The following is a 26,420-nucleotide window of genomic DNA, read 5'->3' as shown; positions in this document are numbered from 1 at the left end:
GAGATTGCAATCTTTAAACACTCTTTGTTTTAGTTTTCCTTCTGAACCAGATGTGTTTTCTGCAGCATTTGCATGTGGGATAGAAGATCATGGATTGCCATTTTGAAATATGGAAGGCCTTATTTTATAGTGATCAAATGGGGAGTGTTTGGCTTTCCATATAGGATAACACAAGCTACCTTTTCACTCTCATTTTTTTTCCCAATTTCCCCCCAGGAGCAGTTACCCATGACCCCCCTCAGGATTCCGTTCCTGTCAGTTCAGTCACTCTTATCCCACCACCACCGCCTCCGAAAAATGTTGCCCGCCTGTTGGCGCTAGCGTTAGCTGAGTCTGCACAGCAAGCCTCAACTCAGTCCTTGAAGAGACCAGGGACTTCCCAGGCCGCTTATACAAATTATGGAGATGTGGCAGTGGCTGCACCTGAAGATAAACTGCCTCACTGCCACTCTAGTGTTACTCTAGATAAAGCCTATGTCCAAACTGAGAGGCCGGCAGAGCAGCTCTGCCTCCAGAACATTGCATCTGTGAACTGTGACCAGCCTATACCAGATCCAGCAGCTCTTGGCGGTCACACCCATTCCAATGCAACTGCAACTGGGGAGCAGCTCCAGCAGGCAGACTTTCCAGGGAATCAGCCCCATCGAACCTGTTTATCTGGGGACCCAGAAAAGGCCAGAATCACTTCAGTTCCCTTAGCAGACTCTAAGTCTGATGATCACGTAAGTTTCCCTGAAGACCAGTCTGCGAAGAACAGTATGCCAGCTGTCTCCTTTGTGGATCAGGAGCGGTCTCAACTTCATTTCTACGGTGGAAATCAGCCTCCTTCTTATCTTGGTACAAGTGTGGATAAGCCCCATCACCCTTCAGAACTTGCAGACAAATCTCCCACACCCTCTAATTTCCCTAGGGACAAAATCTGCCCTCCTTCTGGGTCCCCTGAAGAGAATACCAGCACAGCCACCATGGCTTATACCACAGCTGCTCCAGCAACAGCTGAAGTAAGCACCAGGGAAGCCAACTGGGATGTGATTGAACAACCCACCGCAGCTGATTTTGTGGCCGCCACCCTGCAGCGCACTCACAGAACTAATCGTCCCCTCCCGGCGCCTCCTTCCCAGAGATCAGCAGAGCAGCTACCAGTCGTGGGGCAGGTACAAGCAGCAACCAATGTAGGATTAAATAATTCCCACAAGGTAAGAAGGGGAGGAAGTCAGGGAGATGAAATATACTTTTTCCAAAGGTATGTCACTTTTCAGCAGGGTGTGTTGTTATATTGAGTCAGATGTGACATTTATTTTTAAATCCCGTGGCAGGTTTCAATGAAACGCTTCCCATTTGAGGCTGGCATCTGCCTTTACCTTGATGCTGGTTTTTCTCTGAGAAAGGAGCAGGCACTCAATGGCTAGAGTTTAACTATACCTGCTGCCTTTTCTTTGTAAAGCCTTCTAGGTAGTTTCTTCATAGTCATACTAAGAGATCCTGATCAAACGAGTCAGACTGGGCTTTAGGTGTCAGGGTTGCAGATTTGTTTGGGCTGTTTTCCAACTCCATCACTGACTCATTGTGACTTTGGGCAAGTCATTTAGCCACCCTCTGCCAGTTATTCACATGCACACAATAAAAGTGCTTTCTTCTCAAGACATTTGTAAGACTTTCTGTCTTGCAGACTTTTCAGAGTTGTGAGAGATTGTGGTGTCTTAGGACTTTTTGTTATTTTCTCAACATTAATCTGCAGATTGTTCTATGGTCAAACACCTGTTTTGAAGAAAAACTTGTATGCAGAATGCTAAGGTTTTTCCTAATTTTCTCATATTTTAAAAAAGTGCCCCAGGTGTTTTGTGGTCACCTTGAACTCAAAGGACTTCACTATCTAGTCGTTAGTGGAGGATGCTATTCTCGAGGGCAGCACGTTTGCGGTATCGCTGTGAAGATCATGTTTGGCCTCTGCTGCCACAGACCGGGGTGGAGTAGAAGGTAGGGGAGGGATAGCAACTGAGTGCCTTCAGTGCCACCTTAAACAAGTCACTTTATCACCCTTCCCTAGATTTGAGCCTTAAAACTTCTCACTGTGTAGAGCTGTGAGTCACTTCCAAAATCTCTCCAGATAGAATCACTTCTTTTTGTTTAACAAAATGTTCTCGGTGTTGAGACTGAGCTGGACAGATAGACTGGGTGTATATTTTTAAGTCTGTGACTTGACTAAACCTCTGTTTGATCTGTACATTAAGGTACTGTCATAGGGAACGTCATCTTACATTTAAAGCCTATCATAAATTAGAACAGTTCTCCAAAGATGGTGATGGCTGTTACACCACATAGCAACGTAGGCCATTTACTGGCAGTGGGGATAGGTGGCCAGTATGTCCACGTGGCTTGGGAAATTTCAAGCTGCTACCCAAGTAGCCTCAACTTGTGACTTACAAATTTAATAGTGTTTGCACAGAGGGAAGCATAAAAAACAAACTCATAATATTATCATCTTTCAATAGATTCAAGGAGTAGTTCCAGCTCCAGAGAGGCCACCTGAACCCAGAGCCATGGATGACCCTGCACCTGTCCTTGTCATTGACAACAGCGCAGCTGCTCAGTGTCCCATCTCTACTCCCGCTCTCCAACCAGGCCTTCCTGAAAAGGTGCGGGACGGTGCCAGGGCCCCACCGCTGCACCTGCGTGCTGAGCCTGTCCCTGTGCACTCCTCCTGTGGCTATACTGCACCGGTTCCTCCCACCAGGACAATGGAGAGTAAAATTGCTGCTGCCATACACTCCAGCAGTGTAGATGCTACCAGCAGCTCCAGCTATCATCCCTTTGTCACTGCTTCCTTAGCCTCCGTGGATGATATTTTGCCTTTACCACTTCCTGTCCCACAACCTAAGCATGCTTCTCAGAAAACTGCTTATGCCACCTTTGCTAGGCCTGATGTCATTGCTGAGCCCTTTGGTCCAGAAAACTGTTTGCACTTCGGTATGACTCCAAACTGCCAGTATCGTCCCCAGAGTGTACCTCCACATCACAATAAATTGGAACAGCACCAAGTGTATGGTTCCAGATCAGAGCCACCAGCGTCCATGGGTCCTCGTTATAACACGTACGTGGCCCCGGGAAGAAATGCATCTGGACACCACTCCAAGCCATGCAGCCGGGTTGAGTATGTATCTTCTTTGAGCTCCTCTATTAGGAGTAGTTGTTACCCTGAAGATATTCCACCGTACCCTACCATCCGGAGGGTACAGTCTCTCCATGCCCCTCCGTCTTCTATGATTCGCTCTGTTCCCATTTCACGGACAGAAGTTCCCCCAGATGATGAACCAGCCTACTGCCCAAGACCTCTGTACCAATATAAGCCATATCAGTCCTCCCAGGCCCGCTCAGATTATCATGTAACACAGCTGCAGCCTTACTTTGAGAATGGTCGGGTCCACTACCGGTATAGCCCATATTCCAGCTCTTCTAGTTCCTATTACAGTCCAGATGGAGCCCTGTGTGATGTGGATGCCTATAGCACAGTACAGTTGAGGCCCCTTCACCGCCTACCCAATCGCGATTTTGCTTTCTACAATCCTAGGCTACAAGGGAAGAACTTATACGGTTATGCTGGTTTGCCTCCACGTCCCCGGGCCAACGTGACTGGCTATTTCTCTGGTAATGACTACAATAATGTAGTCAACGTGGCTCCAACCGCTGATGTAAAGCACACATACACCTCATGGGATCTTGAGGACATGGAAAAATACCGTATGCAATCCATCCGGAGAGAGAGCCGCGCTCGGCAGAAGGTGAAAGGGCCTGTTATGTCCCAGTATGATAACATGACTCCAGCTGTTCAAGATGACTTGGGTGGGATCTATGTCATCCATCTACGTAGTAAATCAGATCCTGGGAAAACTGGACTTCTCTCAGTGGCAGAGGGAAAGGAGGGGCGACACCCAGTCAAGGCCATCAGTCCTGAAGGAGATGACCGCTTCTATAGGAAGCATCCAGAGCCAGAGTTCGATAGAGCCCACCACCATGGAGGATATGGCAATGGACAGTCGGAGAAACCATCCCTCCCTCAGAAGCAGAGTAGCCTCAGGAACAGGAAACTTCATGACATGGGTTGTAGTCTCCCTGAGCACAGGGCACATCAGGAAGTAAGCCATAGGCAATTATGTGAATCAAAAAATGGGCCACCTTACCCCCAGGGAGCTGGCCAGTTAGATTATGGGCCCAAAGGGATTCCAGACACTTCTGAGCCAGTCAGCTACCATAACTCTGGAGGGAAATACATTACTTCAGGGCAGGAGTCTTTAAGACTGAACCACAAAGAGGTGAGGCTCTCCAAAGAGTTGGAGAGGCCCCGGGCTAGGCAGCCTCCTGCCCCGGAGAAACACTCCAGAGACTGCTACAAGGAGGAGGAACACCTCACTCAGTCAATAGCCCCACCCCCTAAACCTGAGAGGAGTCACAGCCTGAAACTCCATCATACCCAGAACGTGGAGAGGGACCCCAGCGTGTTGTACCAATACCAAACCCATGGCAAGCGCCAGAGCAGTGTGACTGCTGTGTCCCAGTATGATAACCTGGAGGGCTACCACTCCCCGCCCCAGCACCAGCGCGGAGGCTTTGGAGGAGGAGCGATGGGGACATACATGCCCTCTGGCTTTCCCCACCCACAAAACAGGACATATGCTACAGCTTTGGGTCAGGGGGCCTTCCTGCCCGCAGAGTTGTCCTTGCAGCATCCTGAAACACAGATCCACGCAGAATGAGCCCTGGGAGCAATAGAGTTGAAGCAGCCTCTGCTGGACAGTGGACTGTTCTATTTTTTTCAGTAACCAAAAAGATTTAAAAAAGAAAAAAAGCTACAAAACCCCTGGCCACATTAAAAAAAATAATCAGAAAAGTAAATCACCATCTTTTTCCCCTTCCCTGCTTCATTACCACCTCTTCCATCTATAGACTATGTCGTTTTTGTCTTTAAAAGAGATCTGAATGGTTGTCAAGCACTATGTTGAAAACTCGGTAAAGAAATTTGTCACAGACCATACTTGCCATATAGGGCTAATTTGTCAGAGCCTGAGGACTGCCTTTAACTGAATTTGAGTTTAATTTTGTGCTTAGTGTCTGCCGTCTAGTTCAGAGCAGGGCACTCTGTCTCCTGGAGGGCCTCTGCGTTTCCTGTCAGTTCCTACTTTTCAGTAGCCATGCAGCTTGCCCAGATTGACACTGTTTTTCTCGCTTCATTCTCCCTGTCTTATAAGGGTCCCTGACCCTTCAGAAGAGTCTATCAGACATTTAGCAAATTATAACTAAAAAATACAGGAATGAGGACTTTAAGCATTTAATCAAGAGTCGTCATAAAATGTCAGACCACTGAGACCCAGCCTGAACCATGCTCTTCATATTCTTATTTTTCACAGTTGTTCCTCACAGTTCAGTGAACAGGCTCATGTTAGTGCAGAAGAAATTTTTAAAAGTTAGAATTAAAGAAACTTCTTAGGTGGAAGTCAGTGAACTTCATTAGCACCAGAAAACTATATCAATGCTTCTAGTGTGTTGCCTGCCTTCAGTTATTTTTTTTTCTCAATAATATTGGGTAAATTGTAATCTAGTAAAACACTTCGCACCATTTGTTCTCCTAAAGCAAATTTTTTTTTCATTAAAAAAACCCAGCATGGTTTGATGGATAAACATGATTTATCATGATTACAAATCTACATGTTAATTTCTGTTTCTAAACCAGAGTACAGGTTTCCTGAGAATTGTTAAAGTACATGTGTATTATCTGTTAGTAAACAGAAAGTTCCTACAGTTGCCGATCTGAGCAGTCCCCACGTCTGTCCTGAGGAGTTAGCGTGCTGTTTGTTCACTGTGTCTGTGTGCAGTCACAGTCTCACGGTAACCGCCATCTGCACCAGCATATCAGGGATAGCTCTTACACCTGTGTAGACATGTTAAACATGTTCACTACCCAAGACTTTCTTTTGAAAGTTGCATTTCTGATTAGAGTAGGAACAGACATCTCTCTAGCCCAACTCCATTCCATTTTCTCAACCACCCACCACCTCTACACCAGACTTGCAAGGCAGTCCTATATTTACAAAACAGTGTAGATTGTCATTTCATTCCATATTCTTAATAATATTTGATTTTTATACATTCACATGTTTTAAATGCTCAGTTTGTAGAACATATGAGAATTTCATTCCATTTACTGGATGGTTGCTGCTCTTGGCTTTTTAAAACTTGGAATTTTATTTAGAGCGAAGGAAGAAATCTTTTAAGAGGCTAAATTCATGCTGCTATAATTGCTGTGAAATTGTATAAAGAATAGGATTCGTGCCAGTCCTTTTTTTTATTTAAAAAAAAAGTATGATTGCATTTTAAGGGTTTATATTTAGAAAAAGAAATAAAATTTTAAAAACAACACATTTATTTACATGTGGAAATGCTCTATAAGGTTTTCTTTTGTTCTCCCAGAATTGATCAGAGAGATTCAATAAAGATCATGGTAGAAATCTTGAAATACTGGTATGTGCAAAGGTCTGTGGAAATTTAGGCCTCTATGTTAAAAGTGCAGACCAACTGCACTTTTATATAGTCACAATGTTAAGGAACCTGATAGGATGCTTCTGTTTAGCACACGAACACATCGGGTGCTTTATACAGGAGTTTGATCTTTGGTGAATATACAGCACTAATTTTTTTTTGCTTTAACCATCTTTTTGTCAAGTAGGCAAGCCATTGCCCCTTTGAGATAACACAGCCTTGTAAGTTCTCACCAGCAGCATGGAGACTAGAAAGAGGAGCTGGTGTGACAAAGAGATACAGATGGCTTTAGTGACTGAGAGCCCAGAAGGATGTGGCTGAAGAAGTCCTGTCCAATTGTAATATTTGAGGATTTGTCGTCACACACATTGTTTAATCCTGAAACTAAAGTCTATTTTATAAATACTAAGATTAATTCCTTAAAGCAATTACTTTATTAATGTCTTAGGAATATCAGGTAAATATTTTGAATACAGAGTAATGACTCAAATTACTGGTATAAGTGTGAAACACAAACTTTAGGTAAAATCTAGAGTAGTTTTATTTCATGTATGTGGATACAGCCTTAACTTTGGACTCAGTCATTTGAAGGACTTTGCCTGTATCTTTCCCTTTATAATATTGTAGGGTAGAAATTGGATGGCAAGTCACTGTGAGCCAGGTTACCTCAGCATCATTCACTTTGTGTGTGACTTCACAAATAGAGGAATTAAATGTTACTACTTTCAAATTTTTACATGGAGCATTATGATCAAGGAAATGGAGCTGCCTTATACATTAAACCCGTAATTTAATTCTATTGGTATTTTCATAGCCATGTCTCCAGATTTTATCTTTTTGGCAAAATTCTGATGCCGCTGTTTGGTTTGATTGAAATAAATAATCCCTGGATGTCTGGCCAGAGACTTAGCTAACAGCCCCAGAGGTGCCATTTTCTTATGAGTAAATTTCATCTGAGCCTTACTCCCAACTGTATTCAATTTCTTTTTAAACATGCAAGTCCCTGGGGTGATCCCAAGGATAGGGCCTGCACGTTTTTATAATGACAAAACATTTTTAAAAGGTTAGGATCAGGTTGAAGAATTTGAGGAAAAATTCTGTAAAGAAGAGGGACCATTAATGTGAGTGGGTAACCACATTTGCAGCAGCAATAGATGCATACAATGTAAATTTGAAATTTGCCCCTTTAGCTAAAAAAGGAGCCTGCAAAGTCCATATTTCTCTTCGCAGACCTGTCAATCACCCATTCGGTATGTTGGCGAAGTATTGCCTGAGCAGTCTATGTAAGGAAACGATAATGAAAGTAAAAGTATGTCAGAAAGTGACTTCAGTGGTTAGAGGCATGTGATTTTCAGTACTGTGTGTTAAGGAAATGTCAGGAATGGTATATTTTAACTGTATGCAAGGTAATGTCAGTGTGCACAGAGGATCTTTTCTCCTTTTCTAATTAGTACTGTTAGTGTTCAAAGAATAAAAATGGTTGTTTTACAGTTTAGATTCTAAGGTAGCAAAATCTGACTTTTCAACCATGATCTGCATGAGAGAAGCATCCTAGGAAGTCTTAGATCATACTTTTGAGTTCTTTAATTTATATAGTTTTTTTATGTTTTAATATTTTTGTGAACTGGTGTAAATTGTTAATGCATATAAGCTTGTGTATTTCTGTAAATAGTTTTGTCATTTATTTCTTGACCCATATGTAAATATTTAGAGTCTCATTTCTTCAAAACTTATTTGAAGCTGAGTTGTGGGTTTGGGGTTTTGTTTGTTTCTTTGATTGTTTTGGTTGGGGTGGGGGGAGAAGGGATTTTGTACTCCAGCAATCCAGATGGAGATCTCGTGTGGTTTAAAGCAAATGTCCCACTGAAAGCAATTCAAATATCAACACAGTTATTTCAGGTTAAACAGACTTCTTTGTGTATGTGTTTCCTTTTTAACCTAATATCAATTATAAGAAAATAGATGGGTAATTGGGGATCTTCAGATCAACAGGTTAGTGTTGGTATGACATAGGTTATTATGCCAAATGGAATGCTATTTGAGAGAAGGGGCATAATGTCTCCTGGTTGTATCTCTTTGCTGCACTATGCCACCGGGCCAAACTTTCCCCAGGTCCAGCGTCTCCAGAACTGCAGAGGCCTCTTACTCTGTACTGGAGAGTCTCTGCAGACTTGCTGCACCTGAGGCTTCCCTCAGGAACCCATGCACTGCTGCCACCTGGTTCCCAAGTTTGCAGTTCCCAGGAAACTGAATTGGCTTATCGCAGAATTCTCCAGAAGGAGATTCTGAAAGACAACCATATTTCTAACGATTCCACAAGGCATCTTGGACGTCTTGTTTACCTTTCAGTGTGAAATGACCAGAAAAGAATCATGTCCTACACTCAGTCATCTGTGGCAAGCTGGTTTGTGACAAACCCAGATAAAGAATTTCAATGAGACAAGTGCTGTAGGTAACCCAGCTGCCTGACAGGGGATCCACAGCGTATTCCTGTGCCAAAGTGCTTCTCACAAGAAATATTTCCATATCAACCAGGATTTTTTGAAGAAAAAAAAATTCATATTGTTGTTGAAACCCTAGCTTTCCTATTGGGAGTCATATATTACAAATCATTCTTCGTTCTAAAATATTAGGGCCTTTTCCTTTTTGCCAGTAATAGGGAAAGTGGCCTGTCAGATGACGTTGGTGAGCCAGCATCTTTTGTATACCCACATACCACACTCCAGACTGTAAGGAAAGATAGAAAATCTGCTTTCAATAAACACCCCCAGACTTCAACATGGTTCCCGTGGAAACTGCTCAGGTAGGATTAAAGAGAAGACATAGGACATTTCCACCGTCTGCTACTTAATTTTCTGGAACTCTCATTTCCATACCAACTATTTCATCACCAAATTTTCTTCACCACTGATGAAAATATACTACCTACCTCTTAAAATGTGTATTTATTTGTCATTCAGGAATTGGGGACAAACACATGGGTGGTGGTTGAGATTTTAGTCATTAATGGTTCTGTGGGGAAAGTCATATTGACTCCCATTATAGTGGAACCTGGGGCATCTGCAGCCAGCTGAGAGGAGACAGTTGTTTGGCCATATTTCTCACCTGAGAGTGTACCTCTTAAAAAAAATTGTGAGGTTTAATTTTTATTTTAAGTATTTTAACTAAAATATTTACAGAATATATTTCAAACCACGAACTATAAACCTTCCTCTTCCTCTAAATAACCATTCAAAATAAATAAGCTTGTCAAAATGGCGAATAAAGGAAGTCCTGAACCGAGGCCCTGAAAGACTGGAACCGCGTGCCATCTATTTTCCGTTACTCAGAGCCTCCTGTTGTTCTCTCCGAACAAAGCACTTGGATAGCCACGTTTCAGAAGGTGAGATATTAGTGTACAAAAAGCTTAGAAGGGAGAATGGAATAGAGACTATGAGTTCTCCCTGCCCTCGACATATGGTGTTTCTCATACTCAGTACGCTTAGACACATGGCTTTGTCCATGTTAATAACCGAAAGTATTTCTCCCCACAGGAGAATGCTAAATGTCTTCTACAGACATAAATCTAGAAGACATTTAGCATCCACAGTTAACTCTAGTGGGAAGAAAGAAAAGAGTGCCATGTACGCATACAGTTTCAGCTGTCATTGAGTCATTCAGTTAGTGTTCATATTTTAAAATGGGCAAGAAGTCCTTAAACTTTAGAATCCATATAAAGCACCTGGAGATCCAGTTAAACATAAGATTCCTGGAACAACCACCGGACATTCTGATTCAGTAAGTCTAGGACTGGACTTGGGAATCTGCGATTTTAGCAACCAGTCCATGTGATTCTGGTACAGATGGTTGAGAAGTGCTGGTCTAGACAACGTATTTCATAGGCTTTTCTCAAAGGCAAACTCTCTCTAGTTCATTTAGCTTTACACTTTTTCTCATTTCTAACTTGGTTCCCCATCACTTTAGTGATACTGGAACAGAAATTTATCATTAATTTCTCTGTCCCAGTGTTTAAATAGTAAGCCTAGATTCAATTATTTATAACAATGACAGATGGAAATTAGGACAAGTTGATCTGACAAACAGTATAGAAAACAATATTCTCTGAAACTGGTAAAAAGAAATACCGATGACTAGACTATTGGCTCCAGTTACGTACTTATATAAGTAGTAAGTCTTTGGGTGTGAGACATTTAGGCTTATTAGGAAGTATACATAGTTAATGCATATTAACTATTCAGGCGGTCAGCTGCTTGAAACTCTGTATTCATTTAAAACAAATAACTTAGAACAACGTGGTGTGCCCTCCTCTTTCATCAAAACTTTTATAAGAACCACTAGCCCATAATTAGCTTATTTGGTCTTTTAGTTTTATGCATTTTATCAATTGTGGGCCACAGTTTAGCAATGTTTTTAATAGCTGGAGGTAATTAACACTATGCTTACTATACTATAGTGCCAGTCACTGTTGTTGTAAGCATTTTATATCTATTAACTCATTTGTTCCTCATAACCCATCTGTCTATAGATGAAGCCAAGGTACACAAAGGCTGAACTCCGCCCACAGTCGTACAGCTAGTGATGATGGTGGAGCTGAAATTCAGACCCTGGCACTCTTTGACACGAGTTTATGTTCTAATAAAAGCAGACTTTAGGGTTGGATAGTTGAATGCTAACTGCTGTTTACCAATTCCAAAACCCTTACTGAGCTACTAAACCCTTCTAAAACAATTTCTAAAACTCTTACTAAGCCATGGCTTTCTCATCACTAAAGTGGGAATGACAGTAGTACCTACTGCTTACGATTACTATGGGGACGAAGTCAGATAATAGATGTTTCTAAACGGCTTAGCAGGAAAGCAAGTACCCATGAAAGTTATCCAGGATTTTTACTGTGAAATGGTGCAAGACCATGCAGCAGATAAAGAAAAGAGGGTTATATTATGCTTATACAATTGTATCATTAAGAATTTAATCAGTTGGCTGAGTCTTTCTGAAAAACAGAAAGGTTTAACATGGTTGACATATATCTTGCAGGAGAAGTCTTGACAAGGAGAGGTGAGAGACGTAATTTAGTGGTTAAAATAAAACTTCACAGTGAAACATGGAGCTTGAGGTGATAGTGGAGAAAGCCCTTGCTCTCTAAAAATACTTTGCAATTCAGTGAAAACCTTTATATAGACAGCGCTATGACTACGAAATAATGTTTACATTCTTTATTAGAGCTATGTTATCTATTTCATTCCATTCAATCTGGTAACTTTGCAGCTCAGGGACGTGATCTTGTGAACCTCTGTGAGCTGTGCCTTCTCTGCTAATGGGAGTTGCTTTCTGCGGGTTGCACTTTATTGTCTTGCCCCAACTGTAGGCTTTTTAATACGCACAGTGGCAGGGACAGAAGCAGCACCCATAACTGCAGCAGAAGAATGGTAGGGAAACAGGTATGGTGTGTTACAAAGGGTTGCTAAAGACAGATGGCTTTGACTGACTCTCCATTTCTGAATGGTAAAACTTGGTAAAAAATAAGTCTTTCTATTAGTCTTAAACACACATACATTTTTCCTGACTCAAGATCTGTTAGAGCGTTTGCTTATCCAGAGAAGAAAGCATAGCGATTGCACTGACAATACCTACTAGTTCTAATAATTTATTGATCAATTACCATGTACCAGGCTAAGTTTTTTACACATATTAATATTAATTCAGTTTTCCTGACAGTTATGTGAAGTAGCGTTATTACTTTTATTGCCACTTTACAGATAAAGAAATTGAAGCCCAGAAAGCTTAAGTACTGTGCTGAGTCCATATGTCTGAGATTAAGTGGGATTCAGGCCCAGGCTGTGTGACTCTGGAACCTGCAGTTCGTGTGTGTGTGTGTGTGTGAGAGAGAGAGAGAGGAAGATTGGCCCTGAGCTAACATCTGTGCCAATCTTCCTTTATTTTATGTGGGATGCCACCACAGCATGGCTTGAGGAGGGCTGCTGGGTCTGCGCCCAGGATCCAAACCTGCAAACCCTGGGCTGCCAAAGGGAGCACACAAGCTTAACCACTATGCCATGGGACCAGCCCCTGGAATCTCCAGTTTTAACACTTTGCTATTCTGCCTGCCTAACGTGGATCTTCAAAGATCATGAACACCCTAACACAGGAGTGGTGAAGACACTATTATTGGTGAAGGTGCTATTAATTTGCAGAGAAGTCAACCCCTCCCTACCAGGATAGGCTAGGTTTATGCTGTAGTATAACCTTATAAAATCGCAATACTTTAACAACAACAACAAAAAGATGTATTTCCTGTCAAGCAAATTCTGCTACAGGTCCAAGGCTACTCTCCTGGGTCCTCTGTGCAGCCACTCAGCCACATCTGGGTTGAGGGCGGCTCCCGCATCCTTCAGCTACATCATCTGAAACACATGTTCCTGGGATGGTGTGGCAAGGGAGGGTGTTGTGCAAGTGGTTAAAATCTGGCCCAGAAATAAGACAAGTAGTTCCTGCTCAAAGTTCATGAGCCAGAACTTGTCTCAAGGCCGTGCCCAACCACAGGGAAGGCGGCACCTTCAGTGTAGTCTGCCTGCCGTGTGTCTGGAAGGACAGCCAGACCGGGTAGCAGTGAGCAGCACTAATGTCTGTCACACCATTAGCTCTCTACTTGGAGTCTTTCATTTCCATTAATTACTGGCAACCGTATCCTAGTGTGGGAGAACAGTGCTAGTTTAAACCCTCCGAAGCAAGCTCAAGGAATAACAGTTCTTTGAACAAGAGAAATGGAGGGGCAGTGTAGGGCTGACAGGTTGACTGATGAGGTGTCACTTATGGGGGTCCCACAGTCGTAGCAAGAATTTGGCCCTGCACCCGCGGGTTTCTGATCGTAAATTGGAGAAAAGCTTCTGGAAGTAAAGAGAGAATGTGTCTTGCTCCCATCTCAAAAAAATGGAGGAAGACTTTCAAAGAGAGAAAGGTGCTCTGAGAATGCTGTTTGAGAGTCAAATACACCCACCTTCCTTCTGCCCTGCCTGTCTGGCCTCATTGACTTCCTCCTTCTGAAAACGTGGCAAGTCCACTGCCATCTCAGCCTTTGCCCTGACTCACACTCCTCCCCGAATAGTGCTCAGGTCCCAGATATTTTCATGGCTTGTTCCCTCACTTTAAGTCTTTGCCAAAATGTCACCACCTTAGAAAAGACTTCCCTTGACCACCCAAGTGAAAATAGCATCTTTTATTACTCTCAATCCACTTATTCTGCTTTCCTATGTTATTTATGTAATTTTTATATCTCCTCTAGAATGTGAACTCCAAGAGGACAAGAACTTTGTCTTGTTCACTGTTATATCCTATAATATAGCATAGTATTGTAGCATAATATGTGCATCAGTATTGAACAAATGAACTGATGGGTCTCTGTTATCCATGGTAATGCAACAGAAGGTGTGTGCTCAGAAACCCTTTGGGTACTGGAATGTAACAGGTTGTCTTTCTTCAGTACCCAGAATGAACCTAACATCATTTGTTTGGTGTACTTTCATATTGCAAGTACATTTGGACTACTGTGTTGGTTGATGGCCCCAAAAGGAAAGTAAGTAGGCTTAGATTATCTCAAACTCAACTGCCAGAGTGACTAGACGCTGCTAGAATTAGTCAGAAAATCTTTTTAAAGGAGGTGAGTTTTGAACATTGGAAAGTAGTGAATGGAAGTTACTTTCAGGAGAGGAATGAAGATGTCCCAAATGTCCAGGAAAAACTTTCTTCCCACACTCACATCCACCCTATGAAACATCTTAAGGTGTGGGTCTGAGAAGATGTAATGGTCCTTTTCTTCCAGACCATGGCAACTTTGGAAGAGAAGGAAAAATTAGGGCTTGGATAGTTTTCGAGAAACGTATGTAGTAACCTATGTAACAAGGGATGGTAGAATCTAGGGAAGTATAAATGAGTTAATCTCTGAATGATCCACATCTCTAAATTACATGAGTTTAAAGAGGAAAGCTAAAAGTGTAGGACACTGTCTCACTGATGTCACCTAGACCCTACAGAATAAAGCTGCTGGGACTCCAAGACCCCAGGAGCCTCAAGGATGCTCTGAAAGTAGTTGCTGTGGCTGAATTTCATTGTTGCCTAGCCCCTCCTGGTATCAAAGCTACCCTTTCCCTTGCTGGTCCTCTCGATGCCCCTTAGCAAGTGTTTTACATTGACTACGGTGGGAAATGGTTCTCCCCTTACCAGAGTTTATGATTATTAGAGTGCCAAAGGCTATGTAGACTCGACTTTTATGGCCTTCTCTTAAAACTAACTAAAACATGTAGGAGTAGCTTCTTTGGGACTAATCAAAAGCATCCAGTGTTGGACTCAAAAAGTATTTTGCTATACTAATGACAAATGAGTATTCCAGGACAGTGTACTAATACCATCACTCTCCTCCTTTAAGGTAATCTCCTTGGCTTTTGGGGATATTTCCAGCTTACAAAGATGGGCATCTTTTTTCCCGTATCTTAGAGAATGTGATGCTTGTCCGAAGACCTCCTTATTGTCCAGGAAAGTACCTGATCACCTACTCTGGGTCCTCTTGAGCTCCTCAGCAGCCTATTCAGCTAGCCTGTAACCCACATTGCAGTGAAAGAGAGGGGTCTTGGGAGGGAGGTGACAAGCCTAAGAGTCAGCCCGAGTATATGCAGAGCTCTCAGAAGAAAAGAACTTAGACTTGTTCTCATTGACCCTAAATGGTGGAAGTGATCAGAAATGGATAACCACTGAGCAAGGATGTTGTAGGAGAGGCCGGAATATCAGATGGGTAATTGGAGTCTTTGAAGTCTCTCCCAACCCTGAGGTTGTGTGATTTTTGTGAAATCCTAAGGATTGACGGCCTACGCCACCTGGAGGTGGTTTGGAGCTACTTGCTCTGCTGCCCTGCAAGTGTGCCGTTCTCTCCACCTGGAGCGCTCTGCATCTGCCCCCTCCAAAGACTTCCACTAGCACTGAAAATTAAATCCAAAGTATTCCATCCAGCCTATCTGATCTCGCTCTCTGACTTCTCTCTGATACCTCTCTCTCTGTGTCTCGCTCTTCCGTTACAAATAGACGCTTGCCTTTTTGTTTATTCCCATATCAAACATGTTCCTCTCCCAGGTTCCTGTACCAGCTGTTCTCTCTACCTGGAAAGCTCTCCTTTCGGGAGGCCACTGCTCTTCGCTGAGATCTCACTTCATCAGAGAGGCCTTCTTTGATGACCCAAGTTGAGGTAGCCACTTGCTCACGTCACCCTCTTGATTCTCTAAGTAGACTTATCACTCAGAAATTGTATTGATTGATTGATTTATCTGTTAATTGTCTCTGTCTCTTCACTAGTTGGTAAGCTCCATGAGCACTTGGTACATGGTATATACTCAAACGGGTTTGTTGAATGAATGAATAATGAATAAATAGTGTTTACAAAAGAAAGGGGTGATGGAAACAATAGCTTTAGAAAACATTATTATGTTGCCTAAGCTCAGCCCTAGAGGAGAGGATTGTCCTTTGTGACCACACGGAGTCTCTTCAAATGCTAAGGCTTGATGTGCCTACTGCGTAAGCTGGTATTTTGAATACGCCACCAGATGGTGCTGTTGGCACACTGTTTATTCACACGTGTTCCTGTGCATTGAGAAGTTTCACTGAGGCTCCCGGCATGATTCAGTAGGCCATGGCTATTGCTGTTGCTTCCTTCCTCATCTCCGTTCACCCCACTTTTGCAAGCGCAGTCTGAGGGCGTGGCCTGGCAGCAAACCCAGGGAGCGGAGAGGAGGAGCTGGGGGTTTGGAGCCAGCACTGAACAAAGCAGGGTGAGACTTGAGCCATGACTCCCAGGACTTGGGGAAAAACGGCATCCGTCTGAGGAACTCTAGTGTGGTGTTGCTTTTATTAGGAGCCTCCAGAGTTTCTAAGGAGGATTTCATGGTTTAAAATTCTCAAATATATTTTATTGCTATTTTTAGGAAATAGCATAAAACACAGCGCCTGGCTTCTCTATTTTCATATGCTAAGTCCAGGTGGGGCGTCTGAACCTCAGCAGTTTCCAAACCTGGACACACGTCGGAATCCCCTGCAGAGCTTTTTAAGATACAGACTTCTATGCGCCACTAAATAAGTTGTCTCTGTGATGGGCAGAGAACTTGTATTTTTACAAGGAACTCTCAGAAGATTCCATGTCATCCATGATTTAGAAGCCATTGTTCCTGGAGAAGAGCTACCCCTCCACTTTCTTCCTGCCACCGTCAGTTCTGCCCACCGCTGCTTCCTTGTCCGGCTTCACCTGACCCCAGAGCACTGTCACCCAAGTTTTGTTTCACGATCTTCATTGTTAATGGAAATCTCCCCAGCCCCCAGCCCCAAAGGATCACATGACCCCAAGGTTTGGAAAATAATGGATGAAACAGGTTTGTTTGGGTTGTTAACTGCAGAATTTCTTAGAGATCCACACGACACCATGTGCATTAAAGCCTCTAAGAAGAGTATTTAGTGCTGGATCGAAGATCGTTTTGTTCACAGAACACTGCTTCAGAGCACATTTTAGGAAATGTTGTCGAGTTGAACATGCTCTGGACGAGGTGTCAGGAATTTTTGGTTTTGGTCGCAACTTCTTTATTAAGAACAACATGACTTATTTATACCCACCTGATTCGACAATAAATTTGAGGACACTGGCCATGTGACTTTGCTAAATTACTCCATCTCTTGAAGCCTCCATTGCCTCATCTGTAAAATGGGGCTAGTGATTGCAGTCATGACTACCTCAGACCTGTTGAGGGGCGGGTGAAGGGAGATGTGAGAGCATGCTGTGAGAAGAGGGAACGGCCTTAAAGTGGAAGGTGGTGGTATGTCTGGTAGGATGTGAGACTTCGCCCAATAGCTCCATAGGGTTGACAGCTTTCAAGCTGGTATATGAATTTGTAACTATTATTAGAATAGCTGTCATCTGTAACACAACTTTCCTATAATGAAAATAATTCAAGTAATTACTTTGGAAAGTCAGATAGCATCACAAGCCTTATAATAAAACATCAATTCCCCTTGCCTTTCCAACTTCTAGTGCCCAGAGACAACCTCTTTCAATGCTTTTAGACATCTCTTCTGGTATTTACCCCCCAATTTCTAAATAATGTGCTATTTCTTCATTTTTCAACTGTAGACATCCTGTATTGACTTCCTGCTGAGCAGCACGAGGGTATCCTCTTTTGCTGGCACTGTGTCCAGTGCCTGCCCTGCCCCCTGCCCCACAACACACACATACACTCTCCCATCGACGTTCTCCTGTTCTAGTGACATGCAGAGTCCTTTCATCGATACGCAGTATTTTCTGTGTACCTATTAATTCGTCCTCAGCCTCTACTGTGAAACTGTAAAATTCCTCTCAAAAAACATCAGAAAATCTGTTTCTGTGTTTTCCTTTTTGGAGGCGGGGAATAGAGATTCTGCCCTGAAGCCCTTCCTCTGCCCGCTCAGATCTAGACTGGGGTTCTGCACGAATGTCACAGCTGTGCACACTGTGGGAGGACCTGGGACCGCCCACTGCGGAGAAGCCTCACTTCGTGGATCCCATCTCCTGTCTTAGTTTATTCCCTCCTTGTGATGGAAAAAGGTGCAAGGGAAATAATTTTTGTAACTTTGCATGTCTGAAAATCTCTTTTTTCCCACTGTTACACTTTTTGATGGTTTGGATTAATATAGAATTCTAGTCTGAAAATCAATCCCGCTTGGATGTTGGATGGTATGCTTTTTGTCTGTGGCAAATCTGGCTGTTGAGAAGTCTAATGCCATTCTGTTTCTTGGTCCTAATATGTGAACTGTTTTTCTCTTTGGAAACTTTCATGATCTCCTTCTTCCTGGTTTTATAAATTCTAATGATGTCGTGCGTTGGTGGGGTCTTTGCTCACTAATTGTGCTGGGCACTCTGTGGCCCTTTCAATTAGAAGATATATGGTTTTCAGTTCTGAGGATTTAAAACAACCGTTCTTTGACATTTTCTTCTCAGTTTTCTTTCCAAACACCTATTATTTGGATGTTAGAACTTCTGGATTGGTCTTCGGTTTCTTGTCTTTTCTCTCCTATTGTCTATTTCTGACATTTTGTTTTACTTTGTGGGACATTTACTCATTTAAAAATTAGTACTTATGTTGAATTTTTTTACTTCTATGTTTTTGATCTCCGAGAGTTCTTTCTTGTTCTTTGAGTGTTCTTCTCTTTTATATCTTTTTGATCCTATTTAATGGATGCAGGCAGGACCCATCTCTCTGAAATACTAGAAGAGTTTTTATTATTTTTCCTCTGTCCCCTGCATTCCTTTTCCCCCTTAGTTTCCTTTCATCTGTTTGTTTTTGATTCTGTCTTTTATGTTAGAAACTTTGCCCGCATTTCTGACAATCAGTGGCTCTCACTTCAAGTTTGAATGAACCGTACGCATGCACGTGTGCACCAGCACGCACGCTGACTGGAGGACGTGCTGGGTAGGCAGGCTAGCTGGCTAATGAAGCAATGTAGCTGGCAGAATAACGGCTCCCCAGAGACATCCATGTTCTAACCCCTGGAACTCGTGAATATGTTAGGTTACATGGCATAGGGGAATTAAGGTTTCAAATCAGCTGATCTGAAGATAGAGAGATTCTCAGTGGGTCCAGTGTAATCACAAGGATCCTTAAAGTGGACAAGAGAGGGAGAAGAGTCAGAGAAAGAGATCTGACAAAGGAAGCAAGTTTGGAGTGATGCAATGTGAGGACTCAACTCACCATGGCTGGGTCTGAAGAGGGAAGAAGGTGACCATGCGCCAAGGGATGCAGGTGGCCTCTAGAAGCTGAAAAAGGCAAGAAAATAGATTCTCCCCTACCACCTCCAGAAAGGAACACACCTGCTGACAACTCAGTTTTAGCCTATGTTAGACTTCTGACCTTTAGAACTGCAAGACAAGAAATATGTGGTTTTAGCGACTAAGTTTTCAGTCATTTGTTATAGCAGCTATCAAAAGCTAATCCAAAGACCCACCCATTGAATTGGGAGACTCGCAAATGTTACAGCTAAGGAAGCAGGGAGTCTAACAGCCAGGAAAATGTTCCCGAGACCTGAGATGGGAGGAGGAACGAGAGGTGTCTGGACTTCAGCTTGGTCCCTGGTTCCTGCGATGTCCCATGAAGAATTCCGCCGCCTTATCAGTAGCCCTGGAACTTGGAGAAGAACTTGGAGAAGAATCTGGGAATTCCTAGCCGAGTCCTAAACACACCTGACTTTTTCCACTAATTTTTTTCATGGCTTGCCTCGGGCCTAGCCTAGCTCTGAAGGAAGAGGCAGGGACCCGTTAGAATCCCCATATATTCAGTCTCCTTAACTGTTTCTATTAGTTTGGGTGGAGATGCAGCCACCTGACTGAGATACTGAACAGTGGCCCCGACCTAACCCACCAGACTTTCCTGTGCTTCTCACGGGTTTGGATTAGGGAACAAAGTTCACAGGCTTTCCCATCTTGAATTGAGCTTTTCGATTTACCCTGGGGCTGGAAACATGACGGTGGTCAGGTCTGCGCACAGGTGGTGCTAGCTTTTTCACAGGCTGGTCCAGCTAGATCAGGGCCAAGAACCAGGTCATGTGGCTCATCTTTTCACTCTCTTAATGATATCTTTTGAGGAGCAAAGTCTTAATTTCAATGTAGTTAGATTTATCAATTTTTTCATTTATGGTTGGTGAATTTTAAGTCCTGTTTAAAAAGTCATTCCCTAACATGAGGCCATGAATATAGAAGCTTTATTCTTTTACCTTTTATACTTTGATCCAAAATCTACTTGGAATTTGATTTGTCTATATAATGTGTGATGGGGTCAAGTTTAGTATTTTTTTCTATGTGGATATCTAAATGTATAACACCAATTATTGAAAAACATTTGTTTTCCTGAAGTTAATCGATGCCGTATTCTTATAAATCAAATATTCAGATATTCACTTAGATTTACTCATATTATTGCTCTTCATTTCCTACTGTATCTTTGAACTTCCATGTGGGATCATTTTTTTCTGCCTGAATAACATCTTTTAGTATTTTTTTTAGTATGGGTCTGCTATTAATTAATTCTCTTACTTTTTGTTTATATGAAAACGTTCATATTTTACTTCATCTTGAAGGACAATTTTCATTGGATATGGGCTGGTGATTATTTTCTTTCCATTGTCTTCTGACTTCCATTGTTTCTATGAAGAATTCAGCTTGAGGTCTAATTGTTACTGCTTTGAAGGTAATCTGTTTTTTCACCCCTCAGGCTGCATTTAAGATCTTCTCTTTGTCTTTCTTTTTTGTTTTGTTTTTAAAGTATTTTTACTATAGTGTGCTTAGATGTGGAGATGATTATATATATATACACACACACACAAATACAAAAAACATATTACGTATATTTTTTAAAGTATTTGGCTGAGGGGTATAGTACTTCTTAAATCTATGGCTTAATATTTTCAGCATTTTTGTAAAGTTCTTAGCTGTTACATCTCTAAATGTTGTCTCTGCCATTTCCCCCTCTCCTGGGAGTCCAAGTATATGTATGTTAGGCTCTTTCGCTATATCCTCTCTGTCCCTTAGTCTCCTTTTTTTCATTCTCTCTCTCTCCAGGAACAGCTTCTATAATCAACCCAAAATGTGCAGCAGCTCCCACCCCTCCACCCTCCACTCCCAACTTCACCCACAGCTCCACCCCCATCCCCACCCCCAGAAGAGGCACTCTCCAGCAGGGTCCAGCTCAGCTCGGGGACCTCAGCCTCCTGGAGATCCTGTTTTCCATTGTTTTGTCTCTCCATACTTCATTCTGGATATTTTCTTTTCAGCAGTTCATAAGTTCAATAATTATCTTTTCAAATTAATTTAATCTATTATTAAATACAACCTTTGACTTTTAAAAATGGACTTCTATATTTTTCAGTTGTGGAATATTCTTTTTTTAATACTCCTATTTCTCTGTCAAAATTCTCAGTATTGTCTTTTGTCCTCTTAAATACACATGCGTAGATATTTTAAAGTCTGTGTCCAATAACTCCTATTTCTGTAGACCCTGTAAATCTGTTTCTATCGCCTATTTCTCTTACTTTCTTTTCTTTTCTTCTTGTGTGCTGAACATTATTTTTGAAAAATTGTTTGCTGGAATAATTTGAGGACTAGAAGAACATCGCCTTTCTCCAGAAAGGACTTCCGCTTGCTTCTGCTGGCATGTAGGGATGCCCACACACGGAGTTACTTACTCCAGTCCCACACTCGGAGGGAGCGTGAAGCTGAACTGCAGTCTCCTTGAGGGAGAGCTACTTCTGTTCAGTTTGCCGCTAGGGGACAGCCTTTCAGTGATGCCAACCCAAAAGGAAGTGAGTTCATCGGGCCCCCTCTATACACTGGCTCACCGCTCTGTTGGTAAGCTCTATACTCCAAGCCGGGTGCACTGCAATGTGCCACTCAGCCTGTCAACTCCTCTAGAATCAACGCGTGCTCTCGGAGGAGAAGTGGCCCCAAGGGCTGTGCTTACCTCTCTATGCTCCTGGTCTCTCTCCTAGATCTTTTCCCAGGAATTCGTCATGATCTTGTTAGCTCACTAACAAAAGCTGGTGAAGCCTTCAAGAGCAGTGTTTTAAACATTTTATCTGCCGTTTATATTTGTTCTCAGCAGGAGGGCTGCTCTAAGTTCCTGAATTCCCCATTACCCGGAGGAGAAGTCCTCTTCGGACTTTCAGCAGAAGGGCTCTGGCCACCAGCATCTAATCTTAAACCTGTAGATCAGGCACTGTCCAGTAGGCAGGAGTTGTATCTGAGAATATGCCTGATGGAAAAAAAGAGAGAAGGGGAGCGTTCAGTATGCTGGCACAGAGTGTGGGGTAACTCTGGACCACCGTCAGCCTTCAGTTTCAGCCCTTTGGTTCAGAGATTGGCTTGGCAAGAAATTTTGTCCTTCTCTTTAAAAAAAGGGGGGTGTTCCTAATGCTATGAATTCCATAAGGTGCTTTCAAAATGAATCTATATCGATACATTTCTTTTAAAGTTATAAAAATGTATTTAAAATATCTTCTAAAAGAGAAATAAATATCAAGCCCTGAAACATACTTTAGATTTGGATTTCCCAACTCAGGTGATTTGGAAAATAACTGAAAATATTTTTGTGACTAAGAGAAGCTCTTCCGAGCTCTCCTTCGTTACCTGACTCATTCATTAAAAACATGTCATTGGCCTTTCACTGCTTTCCTAGGCTGGGGCTCCAAACCCTGGGCGTACAGACTTCTTAGCCTCAGAGAATTTATAATCTAGCAAAAGCCAGACAGTTGAAAACAATCTAAAGCGGTAAATATGCATAAGATCATGTAATGAAATGTACATATATTATTGAGCTTAACAACAAGAAAGAATATTTATGAGTTGTTCTGCTTCACAGATTATTTATATAAACCATCATGGTATTCATAGTCGTTGACTGCCTTTGGCTTCCTCTGAGAAATTCAAAAGTACCTGTGTCATCGAAACAGCTTCATTTGTTAATAGCCACAGGACCTATGAACTCAAAGTGGCATAAAATACTAGGCAAGGGAGCAGGAATCAGGCTGCCTGGGTGTGAAATCTTACTACTTGGGTGACCTTGGTTAAGTCATGTGACCTCCATATCCTTCTGTTTACTCTTCCGTAAAATAAGGGTAATAGCATCTCCTTCACAACATGCTTGTGCAGAGCAAATGGGCGGAGATCAATAAAGCACTTAGAACAAATTCTGGGGTGTGGTAAAGCACTGGATGCAAGTTCTTATTTTTTGTAAGGTGCAATCATGGTTAAACATTTACTTGGGAGAATTGAAGTATAAATGGGAAAATTCTTTGTAGATTATTAGCAACAACACACACATAAAGAAAGGGGAAAATCCATTTTGTTCCCAGCCAAGAGACATTTAAACAAACATTCTTGGGGCCGGCCCAGTGGTGCAGTGGTTAAATTCGCATGCTCCACTTCGCGACCCAAGGTTCCCCAGTTCGGATCCTGGGTGTGGACCTACGCACTGCTCATCAAGCTATGCTGTGGCAGGTGTTCCACTTAGAAAGTAGAGGAAGATGGGCACGGATATTAGCTCAGGGCCAGTCTTCTGCAGCAAAAAGAGGAGGATTGGCGGCAGATATTAGCTCAGGGCTAATCTTCCTCAAAAAAAAAAAAAAGAAATATTCTTTGTGTCCCCACTGAAGTGTAAGTTTCCACTTTGTCCTTCTGAAATATCTTTCTGATTTTTATTACACTCCCACCTAAAAGAATTGACCAGTGGCATTTCTTACTGAAGCCAGTTTTACTGGAAGAATTTTCACTTTCTCAATGTGTAGGGACTGGAGCCTCATGTAGAGGGTTCCCTGAGGTACACATCACCTAACTCTCACTGACAATACAACTGCTCTCGCACCCAGCTCAGTCCTCTCTCCTCCTGCCCCCAGCTGGAGCATGTGACTCTGGTTACTGCATTCATCTCATTTTGGTTATTGAGTAAATTTATTAAACAGCTTGGGCTGATACTTGAATGGAACTGTGTTTAGTAATCACTACCATCAAAACATTTTGTCTTGTTAAAATTTAAATTGATCTAAAATGGACACACAAAAATTACTTTCCCTAATAATAAGCCCCATTTATTAGGCAACTTCTCTCCTGTCTAGCCCTTTAATGTTGTTATTCCTAAAGATTTTGTCCTCAGGCTTTTTCTTCGCTCTCACATTCTTCCTGGGAAATGACATCCATGTCTGGGGTTTGCTTTTCCACCTATTTGTATCTTTTGCTGAGAACGTTCTCCTGAGCTCCAAACTTCAGTCCAACCTCCTCCTGGACAGCTCCCATCCAGCTATCCCACAGGCCCCTCAAACTCCGCATGTCTAAAGCAACTAATAATTTTCCTCCCTCCAATTACACTTCCTTTGAAATTCCCTAATTATCCTATTAACTCAGTCACTCAAGCCAGAAATTCTAGAGTTGACCTCTTCATGTTGTTCTGGCCCTTCTACCAGTGGCTCAGTTCAGATCCTCATCATTTCTCACCTGGAATATTATAACAATCACTTGTCTCGTCTCCAGTTTTTAAAAGTCATCCCATAAAGTGCAACCAAAGTGACCAATCTGATTAAGTTTCTTAGGTTTTTGAGTTAACCTCTTAAGCAATGGTGCCAGTGTTGTCAGCCTAATGTGTGCATAAGAATTACCCAGGCAACTTGTATATATGTGGGACTCTGGGCCCACCCACAGAGATTCTGATTCAGTAGGTCTGGGAATAGGACTCAAGAATTAACTTTTTTTTTTCTTTTTGGTGAGGAAGGTTAGCCCTGAGTTAACATCTGTGCCAATCTTCCTCTATTTTGTATGTGGGACACCACCACAGCGTGGCTTGATGAGCGGTGTGTAAGTCTGTGCCTGAGATCTGAACCTGTGAACCCCAGGCTGCCAAAGTGGAACTTGTGATTTAACCACTATGCCACCAGACTGGCCCCTCAAGAATTAACATTTTTAACAAACATGTCAGACTGCTCTGATACAGGTGGTCTTGGGATCACATTCTGGGAAGCACTACACTGCAGGACAATGCAATCCCCTTGGTATGGAACACATGCTCATTGTTTTCTAGTATGTACTTACCTCTCTAACCTCATCTATGTTGATTTTCCCATGCATGTCCTGAAATCCAGTATTCAGGGTCAAGGACCAGGATGGCATCAGGCCAGGAGCCCGGGAATGCTTGGATCTTGGCCTGCCATTCACTCATTTTCACTTTGAAGATCTAATTGAAGGACCTCTACCTCCAAGCTATAATAGGAGAAAGAAAGAAAAGTACCACATTATTAATAGCTTAGACTATGCCCAGTAGCCTTGAGTTCACAGTTTTCTTATAAAAACTGAAATGCTGAACAGGGCTTAGCAGAGGACAAACAGGAAGGAAGCAAGATGCCTCACCTGGATCAAGAGCGCCCAAGTCTACAAAGCCAGCCCTGAATTAATTTGCCCAACTGGTGAGCATGACTGGCCCACACCCAGGCAGGAGACCCAAGAATAAAGAAGGAGCCAAGTCCGTCCAGGGAGGCAAGCCTTATAACAGTGTGCTTACTGCATGGAAGCACAAAGTTTCAGACAAGTACTATGCATAGCTAACAGCCTTTAAACAACAGTAACTGCTCGCTAGTAATATGTGGCTAAGTAATGTCTCTTCCCTTACTTTATGGGGGGTCTTGGAAGGGAGTGCTGGGAGAAGGCTGGGAGCCTGGGAAGAGGGCACAATACTTGTTGCTTCCAGGATGCTGGAGGAATGATGGCATCAGAGCCACTCCTGAACGGAACTCCACGCTCCTCGCCATCTCAAACTCTTTGGAATACTAGAAAGAAAACATATTTGGGCAAAAACTATTCTTCACAAAATTATAACTTTTGATTAAGGAATGAGACAAGAAAATATGAATGACATCTTTCAGAGAATATAAACGAGTTTTTAAGAAGCAAATGGGCATGTTTCCCGGGGTAAGATGTTTTATCTGGTGTAATGAGGAGCCCAGGATGACGATTCAGTGTGTGCTCATCACGCTAGGTTTCCTTTCTCTACAAGAAAAACACAGCCACTGAGAAATTTCCCAGGTCCAGGACAAAAGAGCTCCATGTAAGCATTTTTCAAGGAATTTGGAGGTACGCAAAGGAATTGCATATCTGAAAGTTGGAAACGGAATAGAGGTAAAGATTAATGCTTTGCCTCCCAGTACATTCAAGCTGACCCCAAATGAGGATCAACACAAAAGGCGCCTGTCCCCACAGAAAGCTGACCTTTCGCCGTCCTTCCCAGCCTCATTTTAGCTGAGAGCTGAGTTCCATCTCTTGGTCGGGTCTGGGATTAGGACAAGATGAAATTAATGGGGAG

At 42.5% G+C, this 26,420-nt stretch overlaps 1 protein-coding gene across 9 annotated transcripts in view; it reads left to right on the top strand.

The window, feature by feature from the left end:
- ARHGAP32 (Rho GTPase activating protein 32) overlaps nucleotides 1-8,440 on the top strand; it is a 320,124-nt gene extending 311,684 nt beyond the window's left edge. For all 9 annotated transcript variants that reach the window (XM_070272953.1, XM_070272951.1, XM_070272952.1 and 6 more), the window contains 2 exons: nucleotides 217-1,196; nucleotides 2,493-8,440. In XM_070272953.1, the coding sequence (XP_070129054.1) occupies nucleotides 217-1,196; nucleotides 2,493-4,751 (3,239 nt within the window). In that variant the 3' untranslated portion in view covers nucleotides 4,752-8,440. The remainder of the gene's footprint in view (nucleotides 1-216; nucleotides 1,197-2,492) is intronic.
- The last annotated feature ends 17,980 nt before the right edge of the window (nucleotides 8,441-26,420 follow it).

This window comes from Equus caballus, chromosome 7 (genome assembly GCF_041296265.1).
Source record: "Equus caballus isolate H_3958 breed thoroughbred chromosome 7, TB-T2T, whole genome shotgun sequence".
In the NCBI taxonomy this organism is placed as follows: domain Eukaryota; kingdom Metazoa; phylum Chordata; class Mammalia; order Perissodactyla; family Equidae; genus Equus; species Equus caballus.
Note: the sequence above shows the minus strand (reverse complement) of the source record. Positions and strands in the feature narration are given on the sequence as shown.